General features: G+C 38.3%; 1 protein-coding gene across 1 annotated transcript; it reads right to left on the bottom strand.

The window, feature by feature from the left end:
* Nucleotides 1-9,263: 9,263 nt before the first annotated feature.
* On the bottom strand, nt 9,264-9,797 carry LOC113279978. The gene has a single exon (XM_026528609.1). The coding sequence runs from the start codon at nt 9,795-9,797 to the stop codon at nt 9,264-9,266; it is 534 nt and encodes a 177-aa protein (XP_026384394.1).
* Between the last annotated feature and the right edge of the window lie 5,717 nt (nt 9,798-15,514).

A 15,514-nucleotide genomic window follows, 5' to 3' on the forward strand; every position in this document is an offset into this window, starting at 1 on the left:
TTTACCAATCACATCCAGAATGGAGACTGCCGTTGTTATCTGCCACAACAACATCGATTCCCTGACGACGCCACTTCACAGTGAAGTCATATTCAAGATAATTTGGGTTGAAATCCTAGTACTCCTTCATCTTGGGAATGCTCAACTCACCAATTAGTTCGTGCATGCAAAGGTTCACTGGATGGAGGAGCAAAGACTATCCTTTTAGGACTCTGGAGCAATTCCAACCATAGTATCATCATCAACAAGGACATGTGGAGGGACTCCATTCATGGTCTCAGCATCAACAACAATTTCTGGAGAAAATTCAATTGTGATCTCAGCATCAGTCTCAGGCGCAACATCTGGCTTCATCAACTATCCATTCTCCTAAGCGTTGGATCGTACTTATCCAAGACCTAATGATTCAAGATGTGTAGACATGATTACATGCTCACATGAAAGTCTTCCCAAATCTTGCACGACAGACGGGCACAAGCCAAAGTCTTCTACAAGATGTTCTCATCGCCTCTACAAATGAGATACAACATACTTCAGGCCATGGATTTACAAAAACGTATCAATGGGTGAGAATAGGATAATGATTCCTCAGTGAAAGATGTTCGTCTATGTCTCTATTACAACATACCAAAAGGGCACATCAATCGGACATACGAGCTGAAAGATATGGCATTTACCTTCATGTCTATGAAATTTTAAAGTTTTGTAAGGGATTAAAAATTACGAATGTACACGCATTATTGGATGACCTATGTAACTCCAAATTGAGTTAGTCTTTTCTCATAATATGAATCAGTCTCTTACCGTAAAAAGTTGAGGTCAAGCACCGAATTCCGACGTCGTATGAGGTTCCTACAGCTTCCAGAGCATACAACATGCAAGCAGCAATTCTTAGACGAGATTCATTATCTCCATAGTCGATCGATGTCCACCATGTATTTCCACCAATTCCTTCATCAAGGTACCTCCAACTTCGACCACCTAGGTCTTTACATCAAGTTTTTTGTACCTGGACCCTCTATCTAGGTCTTGCTAGAAGAAGAAAAAACAAAAGGAAAAGATTTAACAAAATACTAGGACTGATGGTCCACTAATCATGATCATCAGTCTCACAGTCCAAGACCCGTGGCATCGAACTCTCCTGTGATAATCATTCATCTTGAAAGGAATGCTACAATAGGGACATGCAACCATGGTCATTACATCATCCCCTCTTGAGAGCAACCTCACTTATGGTCCCGTGACCAGGGTTTCAGAAGTGATGCTTCTACGACTGACAGAAACAAATGGTACTTCAAGCACCAGGGTCATGAATCAACTAAGGGGTTAAGGTTGCAAATTAATCAGTGTCATTGAAATAATTCATCGAAGCATTCAAGACACAAGCAAATAGTCTAAAGACATAAAAGAGACGTTTTACAACAAGCCTGTCTGAAGTGATTTTACACTTCCCTGTACAAAGAGACGATCTGGGAGCAATTTGTAAGTAATCTAAGTATTATTCATGTGTCATTCTTTCCGTATGGATGTCCTCTACAACATATCAAAAATTCACAGCAATTGGATAAACTATCAAAGAGATGTGGGCAAAACATCGGGTTACATGCCAGCTGAAAAATTTCTGGAAGTCTCCTGGAAGTGTACTGTTTCGCCTATTTTTGGCCCTAAACATGCTCAAAACTAAAAATTCTTATTTTCTAAATATTGGAAATTTCCTGGGATTGAAAAATCATGGGTAGATCACAAAAATCCGACATCGGACGAAGATTCCATAACGATTTTACTGAAAGACTGAAGTCTGGATTTTTCTGGTGACGTATTTCGGCAAAATTTCTCATATATTTGTATTGACTTGCAATCATTCATTCACAAGTCACCAATTTCATACTTCTATGAAGAGAGTACAAGAGGAACACTTACTTGAAGGGTTCGAAGCCATCTGGGGACTGATAATCTATGGCTATGTAGATATGGTCAATCATACTCTAATTAAAGACGTTCATTCGTGCTCACAGTCGAAAGGGCGAACAGACGATAGCCCGTGAGGAATTATAATTTCTATAACATGAAATCAAATTGCTCAAACGATCACAATAATCTCTAATTTAACGGGAAATAAAACAATCAATATTCAGAAGGATTGCGAGTAAGACTAATTATCAGAGTCATCAGATTCATCATCTGATTCACGATCGTCATCCTCCATGAAAATATCTTCAATCTCTCCCTCAGAGTCAGAACCCTTACTAGGGACTTCTCCCATTTGGTCATCTTCTTTATACTCTGCTCAAGATCCTCCTTGGCCAACCAATTAGCTCTCATACCCAGTAGATATGTCTTAACTCTACATTCCGAAGGCTTCCAGACAGATTCAACTTCCTCAACATCGGAATCAGAAGCTACACCATCAGGATGCGGTCGAACCTCATCCTCAGCTATGATCAAGAGATATACCGCGTATCAGATTTCTAGCATCTCTAAAAGGTTGATCTGCTTCCACACGAGCGTCCACTGAATTCTTCATCTGTGGTTTGATGCTTCTCGAACATTTCCCGGAAGAGTTAGAGACATAATCATCACCAGGAGCTGTCATTATTTGCTTCCAAAAACGCGGAGTCAAAACAAAAAGTCCACAATATGCGTTAAAATGGTAACTCTCAGCTTTTACCTGTTTACAATTTCACTACCTGTAGTGATTACGATGCAAAATTCCTATAATTTGTTCGTCTCTTCAAACCTACAGAGACGAATAAAAATTCTTTATTTGAAATCATAACATGATTTTCATAAAACTGTAAGCAATTCACGAAACTCTTGTCATGTGAACAATTCACATAATTTTAACCCTGTGAACGACTCCACTGGGTGAACACTCATTGCTTTTTTTTTGCATACACTATCACATCACAATACCCACACAACCAACATTAGGCCTGTCAATATTTTTCCGATATCCGGTATCCGTTTCCGAGTATTCGAGATCCTATAGGATTTTATCCGTTTTATCGGATATCAGATCGGATATTTCTTCCTTAACATATCGGAAACGGATTAGACCTCATCCGAAATGTTAATATCCGATATCCGATAGTATAGGAACTTATTTGTAATTTATCCTAATTTCGAGTCTAGTATCGGATATTATCGGATATTGTCGGATAAATATCCGATAATTGTCAATTATGAAAATGTTTTACAAGGGCTTTTAAGCTTTTTTGTTATAACCGGATATTATCGGATATTTATCGGATATCCGACAGCTTAGCCTATCGGAATCGATATTTAATTTTGATATCCTATAAGATATTATCGGATATCGAATATCCAGTAGTGCTTAACCTGTCGGATATCGGATTTCTAAATATCCGACGGATATTCTTCCATTGACAGGCCTAACCAACATTTTACCAAATTTTTTTTTTGCGTTCTAACAATTGCTGGAAATCAAAATTTGAATTTACATAAATTTTGAGTTATAAAAAAAATGTGTGCAATTTACGTAAATAATTTTTCTTTCTATTATTTTTTGAGCTAATAACTCACGCACTAAAAAAATAAAAAAACTCGTGAGTTAAATAACTCACGTAAATAAAATCTTTTCGCTCAAACGAGGGTTTATTCGTCAAATGGGTATTTTTTCAACCCTGCATAAGTCCACATGTTCCAAAATAAATTTTGTTTCCATGAAAGTTTACAAACAAAACTTTATTATTAGACACGGGTCTGTTTCAGAAAAAAAAAACCTCTCTTATGCCGGAGATCATTGTTTGTTTCTTAAACTAACGAACGTTTGTTCCTAAAACAGGGATTTCTTTCTTTTTGAGCCTGGCCCACAAACGCTAAACCGACCAAAAATGAATGTCTGACCGTCAAAATCAGCAGTGCCTCGTCTCTCCGTGACCACGGGAGGATACTCTATCACACGTCAGGGTCCTCACCTATGGTTTTCTCGTACATGACACCATTGGAGCAAACTGGGGATTCTGAAATGCCTTTGTACGACTAAGTCCGACTGCTTATCTCGTTTAACTGGAAAATCACCATCTAATGCTTACTGCGGAACATGACCGTCCCTCACTAAGCAGGGGACTTAATGTTGATGGTAGATTTTCAGCAAGGACTAAAATCGTAAAATCATGATACTGCATGTTTCTGACCCGGCTTCAGGAACGCATGCGATGATTTGTGTTTTTAGGATCTGTGAACCGTTTTCACGATCTCTAATCGAGTACCTCTCAGAGCCACGATGAATATGTTTCTCGAAGGGCCTCCCACTCGCTGAGTGTTCGATGCTACGCATTTCATCGTGCCTCTCTATGTAGAAGAAATATTTGGCGGTCCTCCATACATAATTGTTTGTTGAGAGGGAAAAACGCCTTCAGGACGTCGACGATACTCGTTGTTCCCTGATTACATAGAGAGACCTGCCTCTACATAGAAGAACGATTGGGCGGTCCTCCATACATACTTGTTTGTTGAGAGGGCAAAACGCCTTCAGGACGTCGGCGACACTCATTCGTTGTTATCTGGCTATGTAGAGAGACCGCGTATAGATTCAGGAGGCTCTCCATACATAATTGTTTGTTGAGAGGGCAAAACGCCTTCAGGACGTTAACAACGCTGCACGTTGTTCCCTGACTATGTACCTTTTAGAACGAGTATGATGCTTCAATTATCTCATATCTCGATTCTACAATAGATTAATTCTACCGTGACATTCACCGACTGAGTTCCTAGAAGATAATCTATTCTATCTTATTACTCCCTTCCAAGGCTGATCCCATGGATTAGTAATATATAATCACTTTATCTCATTACTCTGTTCCCTGAATTCCCCGACTGGATTTCATGGATTAGTAATATATGCTCAACTCATTTTATTACTCTGTTTCATGAATCATTCCCAGCAGAAATTCATGAATTAGTAATAAATACTCCACAATTGGGTTTCTGAGCCACCATCGAGTAAGTCCCGAGAAAATGGTGCAAGTGTACTTGACAAATAATGCACAAACGAGCGCCCAAACACACGAACGAACGATCAAAGTATGGACGAATGAGCGATCCATGGAAATAACAAAATAAGCTAAGGCGTGGGACCGGGCCCACCGGCCGGGGCGACCGGTCATGCCATGGCTGGTCCCCCTTTATATTTTTATTTACTTTACTTTTATTTTTATTTTTTCCCTCATCTCACAGGGTTTCCCTCACTTGAGCAAACTCCCTCGTTTGTGAGAAACTCTTGGGTTTCCATGCTTTCATCTAACAAAAATAGGGAAAAGGTGTCACGGGACCGGGCCACCTAGCCGGACGGCCATGCCCTAGCCTTGGCAGGTCCCACACCTCACAATTCCTTATTTTCACATATTATTATTATTTACATCATCTCATGGAACTCCATCGTTTGACCGAAAACCCTAATTTTTCAATATTTTCTCAAATATTGCTCAAACTATAGAAAATCCAAAAGGTCAAACGGTCACACGACCAACCACAGTAGAGCTGGAAAACAAGCCAAAACCCGCGGGTTAACCCGTGCCCGACCCGCGAAAACCCGAACCCGGCTCGGCTGGTTTCAAAACAAGCCGGGTTCGGGTTGGAGAAATGTCGGCTTGTGAGTAAACAGGTTAACCCGTCCCGGCCCGTGAACCCGCGGGTACAACCCGTAAACCCGTCTACCTTATTAATAAGTCATATAACAGACCCTTATTAATAAGTCTATACCACTTGAGATGTACTTATGTATTTTACAACCTATAACAAGCAAGAACGAGATAAAATTGAATCCGTGTAAGTCCGGCCAGGAGATTAAAGCAGGACAATCAAACAAGCACAAGGTATAGAGAACGCTGTTAGGAAGTAACTCAACGTGCTCCTCCTCGAGATTAAAGCCTTCAAAACTTTGGCAGTTCCAAATTACAAGACTGTGAAGGATATCATTTCCTACAAGCAATAGCCGCGGAAGAAATACTAGCTCCTCGCATAACTTAATCTGAATAGAAGTAAGAGAACTTAGATTGTTTTCCACCAATGAACTGACAGGTTTTCCATTGCAGTCTTCCAACTCCAAAATTTCCAGAGATGGAAACCGGGTTGGCATGATTGTTAACTTGTGGAAGTACTTGACCTTCAACTGCTCAAGGCGGGGAAAACTCGAAAACGAAGAAGTGGATGAAGTGAAACACTGTTAGTTGTGGTTTGCAGGACTGAAACATTCCTTTTGAGTCGTTAGTGTGGTGGGATTAGCACTTTTCACTAAGTTTCTTGCTAAAAACCATTGTTGAAAGATTAAAATTGAAGCTCTGATGTTATCTTTTGTAAATGGGAAATGCTTCCTTTATTTTATATTCCTTTTTTTTTGGTTGTCTACATAACGGTGTCTTGACTTCAACAATTTTCTGGTGATCTTAACATTTTCTCTCTTTTCTTTTTTTGCGGAAGATGGTCAAGAGACCATAAATGAAGATGCTCCTGAGAATAATCCTCAATATACTACAGTTTATGTTGGCAACCTTGCGCCAGAGGCAAGAAAATCATCCCTTTTTCACTACTTGGCTGTTTCTCAATCATAAATGTAGACAGTTCTTGAGATTTTTACATTGCTAGTTTTTATGATAATGTGGCATAGAAGTCGTCCTTGTATAATTTAAAAGCTCTATTTAATTGTGTTTCGAGATTACTCATGGATACGTAATTTTACAGATTACCTAGTTTGATTTCCACCGTCATTTCCATCCCCTTGGTGCCGGAGCAATTGAAGAAGTTAGAGTACAACGAGACAAAGGCTTTGGTTTTGTGAGATACAGTAACCATTCAGAAGCAGCTCTTTCTATTCAGATGGCCAATTCTCGTATGTTCTTTGGAAAGGCACTAAAGGTAAAAGCATGTCGTGTCGTCCCAGTATAATGCGAGTTGACTCACTATAAACGGGTTAACCCGCAGGTTTAACCCGTTACAGGTGCGAGTTGAAGAAATGACCACCCGTGAAAAATATCAACCCGCAAGTTTTGACCCGTGTTAATCCGAACCAGTATAACCCGTAACAAGCCAGTCCCGGCCCGCCCGTTTGCCAGCTCTAAACCACAGGCTTCCCACGTCAAAATTAAAATATTATTATTTTAATATTTTCAAATTATCTGTCACATGAGCAAAGTTCTTCTTGCTCATTTGAGCAAAATCGAAAGTTTCAGTCAAGATCAAACTCTTCTGAAAATTCAAAATATTGCTCGAACGATCGTCAGAAAATACCAAAACTCTCAGGACTGAGACATGGACACCGTGGTGACATGGGCATGCTGCCTTGACCAACCAGGGCTGGCCCTAAAGCTTGCAAGGAGACGATCCCACACATTCTCGCAATTTTGACCTAATTTGCTAGCAATTGTTCAAATTGGGTCCAAACTCTCTTCAACGACTTGGGACTCGCTCAAACGACTGGCAGCCGGTCCCACAACCACCAAGGGTCGGTCCATTACCCCTTCGTCGGTCCCTGATATCTCCATAATTAGGTTTTACTACCTAACGCTCACTCGAACACTATTCTAATAAATGATCAACACTAGCATTTGGTCATTCTTTCACCAGCCGGTCATCAAAGGATCTGGAGCACGCTCACTCAAGCACTTGGGAACCACATGGTCGTCCATCATCCCATGTGGTCGGTTCCCCCTTACTCAATAGCCTATTTTCAGTAATTCATCAATTGGCGAACAATTGATTAAAAATTAGGTTTTCGAACAAATGCTCGTTGAATCACAACTCTGAGCAGTTCAAACACTAATAATTTTATGGTTGATCCGGAAATCAACATATAAATTAATTATATAATATTCGGTCTTGCAAATATTTTAATTAATTATTACTTGGTCACACTACCAATAGTCCATCGAATGAGCAATACTTGCTCAATTGCTTGAATATGATCCAACTATCAATATTCATTAACTTACAACAATACTTGCTCAAATGCTTGAATGTTGATTAAACCATCAATACTCAGTAATTTATCTAACGAGCAATACTTTGCTCAGACACTCGATTCAAATACTAATATTCAGTAATTTATCGCCCAATATTTGCTCAGACTATCAACATTCATTCGATAACTGCGTTCTAGCAGACGCTCGACCCATGAATCATAGAGCATCCCAATATCATGCTCCACTAAACAAAACTTAGACCCTTCGTCTAATCAAATCAAACGACTGACTAATCAAATCCACGTTCGTGAGACAATCAATCACGTCACATGGGGGATATCACTTAGGGTTTTGGTCTGGCGCCCTAGAACATGTATGTTCATCCACAATGAGAAATGTGAGTAAGTCGTGCAATAAGTTGAGGGAGTTAGCAAAATAGTGGGTGGACAATCAACCAACCCTCTCACGTACGAAGAACTGGCGAAACCACGATTTCCTACTTTCCCACTCTTTCACTCGAGCAACCGTCACACTTACTGGAGATCAATGTGTTTTACACTTTTCGGCAATATAAATGAGTCTCTGAGTCCATGATTGAAGGACATACAAGCAACACACAGAAAATCCACGAGATATATTGAACAGAAAATCCATCGTCTAATCAAGAAATCATCGTGTGACCAACACTTTTTCAATAAACTTATTCTCATTTGCAGAAACCCACAACATTCACAGATTATCATTGATCTCAGACAATTCTCAGCTTCCCTCCTACAGATCAACCCTCTTCCCTCTTTGTGACCGAAACGGCCATTGACTTGGTTTAGGCCTGAGTCCTACAGATTGATCTCTCGAACTTAAAAGCACCCTCATGCAGTGCATCTGTTTGATGTTAGGCAGTTTTCTCAGTTAAGGAGTCTCTGATCGCTCGATCGTCTCTTCGTTACCTAAAAAACCAGCGAACCATTTTTCCCCATCTACACCTTCGTCTATTCCACTTTCTTGCTACTTATCATGAATCCCCGCAAGAAGAAATATGTAAACATATAACAGTTATACATTTTGAAAAAGCAAAATAAAACATATAACCACGTTTCGAAAAGGTATAACGGTTGTACTTTTTGACATATAACCTTTAATTTGTCTACAAGAGAAATGAGGAACCACATTATACCTATGGCATTGTCAAACTTACGTGCTTCTAACTTAGAAAGAGCTTGGGAACACCCATAAAATCCAGCCTAAGGATATCAAACACCTTATAACGATGAAAAAAAATGAATTTCTTTTCTCCCATTTTTTACTCAATGTTTTTTTTTGATGCAAAACACTTAATTTTTTTTATTAATATCGAGAATAAATACTATCTAACAATAGAAGGTTCTCAATAACACTAGGAGGCTTATCGTGCCAAACATGTGTGACATTAAACTTCTTGCCGAACTTAGCAAGTTCATCTGCAGGTTTATTACATTTCCTAGGAATAAAACGACATTTCCAATCAGGAAAACCCTTCATAATGTGAATTACATCGTGCAGAATATCCTCATTTTCCCATACAATAGCTGATGAAGAGTTGTTAATGAAACCGTCAATAGTTTGTAAGTCTGTCTCAAACATATCATGAGATATTCGCATTTCCCTACACCAAACCACTGCATCGTACATGGATAGACATTCTGCTCTTTCTGAATCAGCTACTCCTGCATATGACTTTGCGAAGCATCTCTTCCAGTTTCCTGCAAAATCACGCAAGATCAAACCAACACCTGTTAGACCATTGTTTATATCAAAAGAGGCATCACAACTAATTGTAAAATAAGGGCTTTCATGAGGTTTCCATAATGCAGGTGGATTTGGTGGCAAAGAAGGAGCCATGTCAGAACCTAAAGTTCTGTCGGTAATGGATGCTAAGTAATTAGCAAAACTGACAGCTTTTTTTTGCAGTAGCTCTAGGATCAGATTTCTTATTCTCAAAGACCACCTCACAACGTTCATTCCATATACTCCAGGCCACCACCATAACTAAGTTAAGCCAGTTTTATGACTTTGATTTTGTTCAGACTGCTTCATCCAATCTTCAAAGATAACGGCTGTGTTGTTAAACACTCCCATAAGGATTTGACTACCACCTGGAATTCCCATCCAAACTGCCGTTGAGAAGGGACAATGAAACAAAATGTGCATTATACTTTCATCATGCTGATTGAATAAGGCGCACCTTTTATTAATGTACCCACACTATCTTGATAATCGGACTCTAGTAGGAAGGATATCACTAAGGCATTTCCAGAAAAAATGCTTTACTCTTGGCCAGGTATTAATACTCCAGAACTTTTTCCACCTAATGGTTCTACCTTGAATGAATACCGAAAACTGCCTGGTACCCAAACTATCTTCAAACAATCTCTTGTATGCAGATTTGAGGGTGAAAGTACCATTTCTTGTGAGCTTCCAGATAAACTTATCTGTTGAGTTAACTGGAAGTCGCATTTTTGGAATAAGCTCAGCTGTGCTCTGATCGAAAAGATAATGCACCAAATCAGAATTCCGTATTTTATCCTCTGGATGAATAAGCTCCTTTACCCAGACAAAATCTTCATTATTTTGTGCTTCTAATCTTGGTACTGGTGGTACTTTCATGCCTATAATCCAGACATCCAACCATATTTTTATTTGAGATCCATCACCAACTCGCCAACAACAATGCTTTTTGATAAAGTCCACATTTTTCTGAAGTCCTTTCCAAGCCCATGAGCAGTCTTTTTTTATTGTGGCATGCAGCATACTTGTATATGGGAAATATTTCACAGACATACACTTAACCCAAACAACATCTGAGATTAGTGCAGATTCTCCATGCAGGTCTTACCAAGAGTGCATTGTTTAGAATATTTAGATCTCTAAATCCTTTCCCACCAATATCCTTGTGCAAGTTTAGATCTTTCCAAGAAGTAACATACGTACCTCTCTTCTCATCAAAATCCCACCAAATTTCCCTTTGCGCGACACTAATTTCCTTTATAGGTTCCTTTGGAATCTGGAAGCAACTCATTGTATAAGAAGGAATGGTGTTGGTGACAGTGTTGATCATCAATGATTTACTACATTGTGTCATAGTTTTGTTTTTGTAAATGGATAACCTATTTTCACCTTATCAAGAAGATGAGTAAAACATTTCTTCTTGCTTTTTCCAATCATCAATGACATTCCTAAGTATTTCTCTTCTGGATTCATATGAGGTACCTTTAATCTTCTAGACAGTATTCTACAGATTCTTGGTGGTACATTGACACTGAAGAAGAGACTTGACTTAGTAAAGTTCACCATTTGTCCAAAGGCTGCACCAAAATCATTAATAATTTCCAGCAAATTGTTAACATTGTAAAGATTAGCATTTGCAAATAACAAACAGTCATCTGCAAAGAATAAATGAGAGATAGAAGGAGCTCCAAGTGCAACTTTAATGCCTTCAATCTTTCTTATTGTGTTCAGCCATAATCAGTTGTCTATAGAAAGCCTTCATTGAAATAATGAACAGATATGGTGACAGAGGGTCACCCTGTCTGATACCTTTTGTTGGTTTGTAAGCAATACATGGATCACCATTAAGAAGGATAGAAATTTTAGTGGTACTAAATGATTAGATTGCACCAATCACTGCAAAAGCCCATTTTTTCCATAACATCCATAAGAAAAGATCATTCAATTCTGTCAAAAGCCTTTGACATATCAAGCTTGTGAGCAAGAAAGTTTTGCTTTTTCTTTTTTGTTCTTCATTGTGTGAATTATTTCTTGATCCAACTGAATATTATCAGAAATTTGTCTACGTGGGACATAAGTAGCTTGTAATGGAGATATAATCTTGTTCATAACTTTCTTCATCCTAGCAGAGAGAATCTTTGAAATAATCTTGTAAGAAGTGTTGCACAGAGCAATGGGTCTTAAATCAGATAGAAACTGTTTGTTTTTTTTGACTTTGGAATAAGTGATATATTGGTGTTGTTTAATTCTTTGAGAATGAATCCAGACTGAAACAATTGCCTTACAATATTAACCACATCACTACCAACAATTTCCCAATGAGAATGAAAGAATCCAGGTGGGAAACCATCTGGACCTGGAGCCTTCCACGTTTTCATATCTTTTAGAGCTTTCCAAATTTCACTAGGTTCAGGTACCTTGATTAACTCTAAATTATCAGAGGCAGTGATAACTTGAGGGATATTTTGAAGAAAAGCTTCGTTTTTAACAGGAGAAGAGGTTGTGTGAAAAACACTATAATGCTGAGTAAGTAAGTTTTCCAAATCTTCTCTACTTGAGCACCAGTTCCCATTACTATCCTTCAGAGCTTCAATATTGTTCCTAGATCTCCTTCTGTTTGCATTTGTATGATGATACAAGCAGCAACTACTTCATTTTTGAGGGAGTCATCTCTTTCATAACACTGGAAGTATTTCCAATTTCTTTCCTTTTTATCACTTTTAGTAGAAACAGAATCCAATAAGATTGGGAAATGGTCAGATGCAAGTTGTGGTAAATGAAGCAATTTGAAGTTAGGAAAAGTGAAGAACCAAATCTGCATTAGTCAGAGCTCTGTCCAATCTAGATCTTCTTGCACCAGTACCGTGCACATTACTAGACCAAGTAAAGGACCTCCCTGAATAGCCCATGTCTTCCAAACCAGCATCATGTATCATATTTATATAAGAAGAATCTCTTGAAGAAGAAGCAACATATCTTGAGGCAGCAGAAGAAGAAATTTGACTAGAGGTTCTATTTTCATTACTGAAAACCAAATTCAAATCTCCAATAACAACACATGGTTGATTGATGTTGTGACTTATGCTTCTAATATAAGACCATTGTCTTTCTTTATGATTTGAATAGGATGAGCCATACATGCAAGTGAATTCAGGCTTTGAGGGGTCATCACGAACTAAACAGTTTATGATCTAAGTATCTGCATTCACAATTTTAAACTGGAAACCATCTTTTCATAAAAGAATAAGGCCACCAGTTAGACCTACAGAAGATATGAGTTTACTGTTTGGGTTTTGAAAAGGTTTGATCAGTTTATGCATTTTATCAGTTCCTAGTTTGGTTTCTGAAATGAAAATAGCATCTGGGTCATATCTTCTTATTAAATCTTTTAGGTGATCTCTAGTAGTTTTACTGTCAAAGGCATGACAGTTCCAAGCTAACACTCTCAATGTAACACAAAAATAATCACATACCAGGAAAATGGAAATCATGAGCAATGAAAACCAATTTATTTTCTGACCTTTCAAAATATCCTGAATTTGTCTCGTTACAGAATCACAGGAAAACCAATTTGTTCCGATTTGTCTTTGTAGCAATGAATAAAATTGTAGTAGTTGAGACTTGAGACTTGAGACTAATGCAAAACCTACTCATACTTTTGCTAATTTAGTGAGAACTAATCACCTGTGTACTCAGTAATTTATTCAATGCATTTGGTTGGTTTGTCCAAAAAAAGACAGAAGAAAAAAGAAATGCTTAGCTGAACCAAAATAAAGTCTATAGTTATTTGTTGCACCAACCTTTTTTCATTGTAAAAACGGTAGAAACAATGAATTCATTCAGTATTATGTAGGATCACTCATTTCTCTTGAAGGAGGTCAAATATTTTTTTGCATTTACAGCTACAATAAAATTTAGAATCATGGTAAGTATCCAAGGTTCTCTTATGAAAAAAAGGATCATTTTGTTAGATTTATTTTCCATGTAGGGACAGATGACACTACTAAAATCTCATAGCCATCCACAACAAGGCATATGCCAACAATAAAGTTGTGGTCATTAGCCGAACTAGTCAATATCAGAAATCAAATGAGGTCTACCAATAAAATTTCCTTTGGGTAGGCATCCATAATTTTTTTTTAGATATGTTCCATTTTTTTAGCAAAAGCCCAATTTTACCCATTGTATCCAAGGCCCAAGATCGGCCCTATTAGCTGCAAGCACGAGAAATTTCTCGTGGGCTTCAGCCTGTTCCATCAACGTGTGCGAGTGACACACAAGTGAGACATCAGACAGGAAATGCAGTGTGCGGAATACAGTCAGTTACTATTTTGATCAAAAATTTGCGATTCTAGCGTCACCAAGCACCACATTCTATGTCGCTAATTTTTTCGTCAAGATACTAGTTTAGTAATAATTATATTTCCTCCACAATGTCAATGTCAAGATATTAATTTATACCAAGCACCAAATTCTATGTCGCTGATTTTTTGGTATTCCTATTTCTGCCATGAGCATTCTTGAGCAACGAACAACAACATTATTACAATTTTGCTATTTGCTAAGTGGTTTTAGAAGTTTGGCATAAGAACTATTAAAATCGAGTAATAACATATGTGAAAACTCGGAAGATACAAAAATTGTTAAGAACTTCCGGATCTAGACCAATGATCAGATAAAATTGCAATCAACTACTTCAGAGGCTGGATGCCGGAGTCTCGAAAGCACGTCAGAAGAACCTTCTGATTTCGTTTCATTTCAGACAATTACATTAACTTATGGGCCTTAAGGCCCTGGTCTTTATAGCCCTGCACTCTGCAGCCCCATGCTTTATGGGCCCTGATTATATTTTTCTTCTTTATATATATATATTTCTTTATGCCTACAACCGGCCCTGACCATACAAGTAAATTCGATTCATATTTCATCGACTACTGAAAAAAGGGAAGAAAACAAAAGGCACCTCTAAGTGAGATAGCTGGCGTATGTGTTTTTAGCTTTATTTTTTTTAACTCATGCCTATGTAGGCATATACAGCTTTCTTTCTACACATGCAATCATGCACCACCGACTATTGCTTATTTAGAGCAGTTGGGGTTAGTAATTAGTACCCCCTCTTCATTGCAAAGAGAAATTTTGTAGCTTCAAAAATGTCATGAGTGACTGTATTGGTGGTGTGTGATATAAAACAATACACAATTCAATGAATTCACAACCATTTTTAATCAACCATACAGAATTTTCACAAAATTAGCTCTGGTGAAATGTTTTATTGGGCTGGTTTTTAAATAGTTGGGCTCTTTCGTATGGCCTACAAATTAATGCCAAGGGAAGTATAATCGAAGGTGGGATGTTATTGTCATATTGCGTAGGAGTACTAGAGTAGTAGGGTGCACAAAAGCCACCCCGGCCGTTTGTGCTTTTGCCCTCTCGGGTGGTCCTCTGCGGAGTCAGATTCTCAGTGTGTGTCTTTCCGAGGGACAAGCATTCAACTTCTAAAAGGATTCGCTGAACAAGGATTCCAAGGGACAGCCATTCAACTGCTAAAAGGATTCGTTTATACGAGGAGGGTTTTAAAAGATGGTGAACGGAAAGATTGTTCAAGGAGAAAAATTCATATCGACTCAGATGAGCTGAATACATTTTAAGCTAGAGCATGCAAAAATCGGATGAAAATGATGAAACACTCGAGTCAGACTTGTAGAGTGTGACAAAACAGATGAACTATTTTTATACCCCACCGTATTTATAATCCACCCAAAAAACGTCTTCTTCGTTCTGTTTTTATTACAAAGACATTTTCTGAATATCTCAACACACGTCAACACACA

The sequence above is a fragment of the Papaver somniferum genome, chromosome 5 (assembly GCF_003573695.1).
Source record: "Papaver somniferum cultivar HN1 chromosome 5, ASM357369v1, whole genome shotgun sequence".
Taxonomy (NCBI): Eukaryota; Viridiplantae; Streptophyta; class Magnoliopsida; order Ranunculales; family Papaveraceae; genus Papaver; species Papaver somniferum.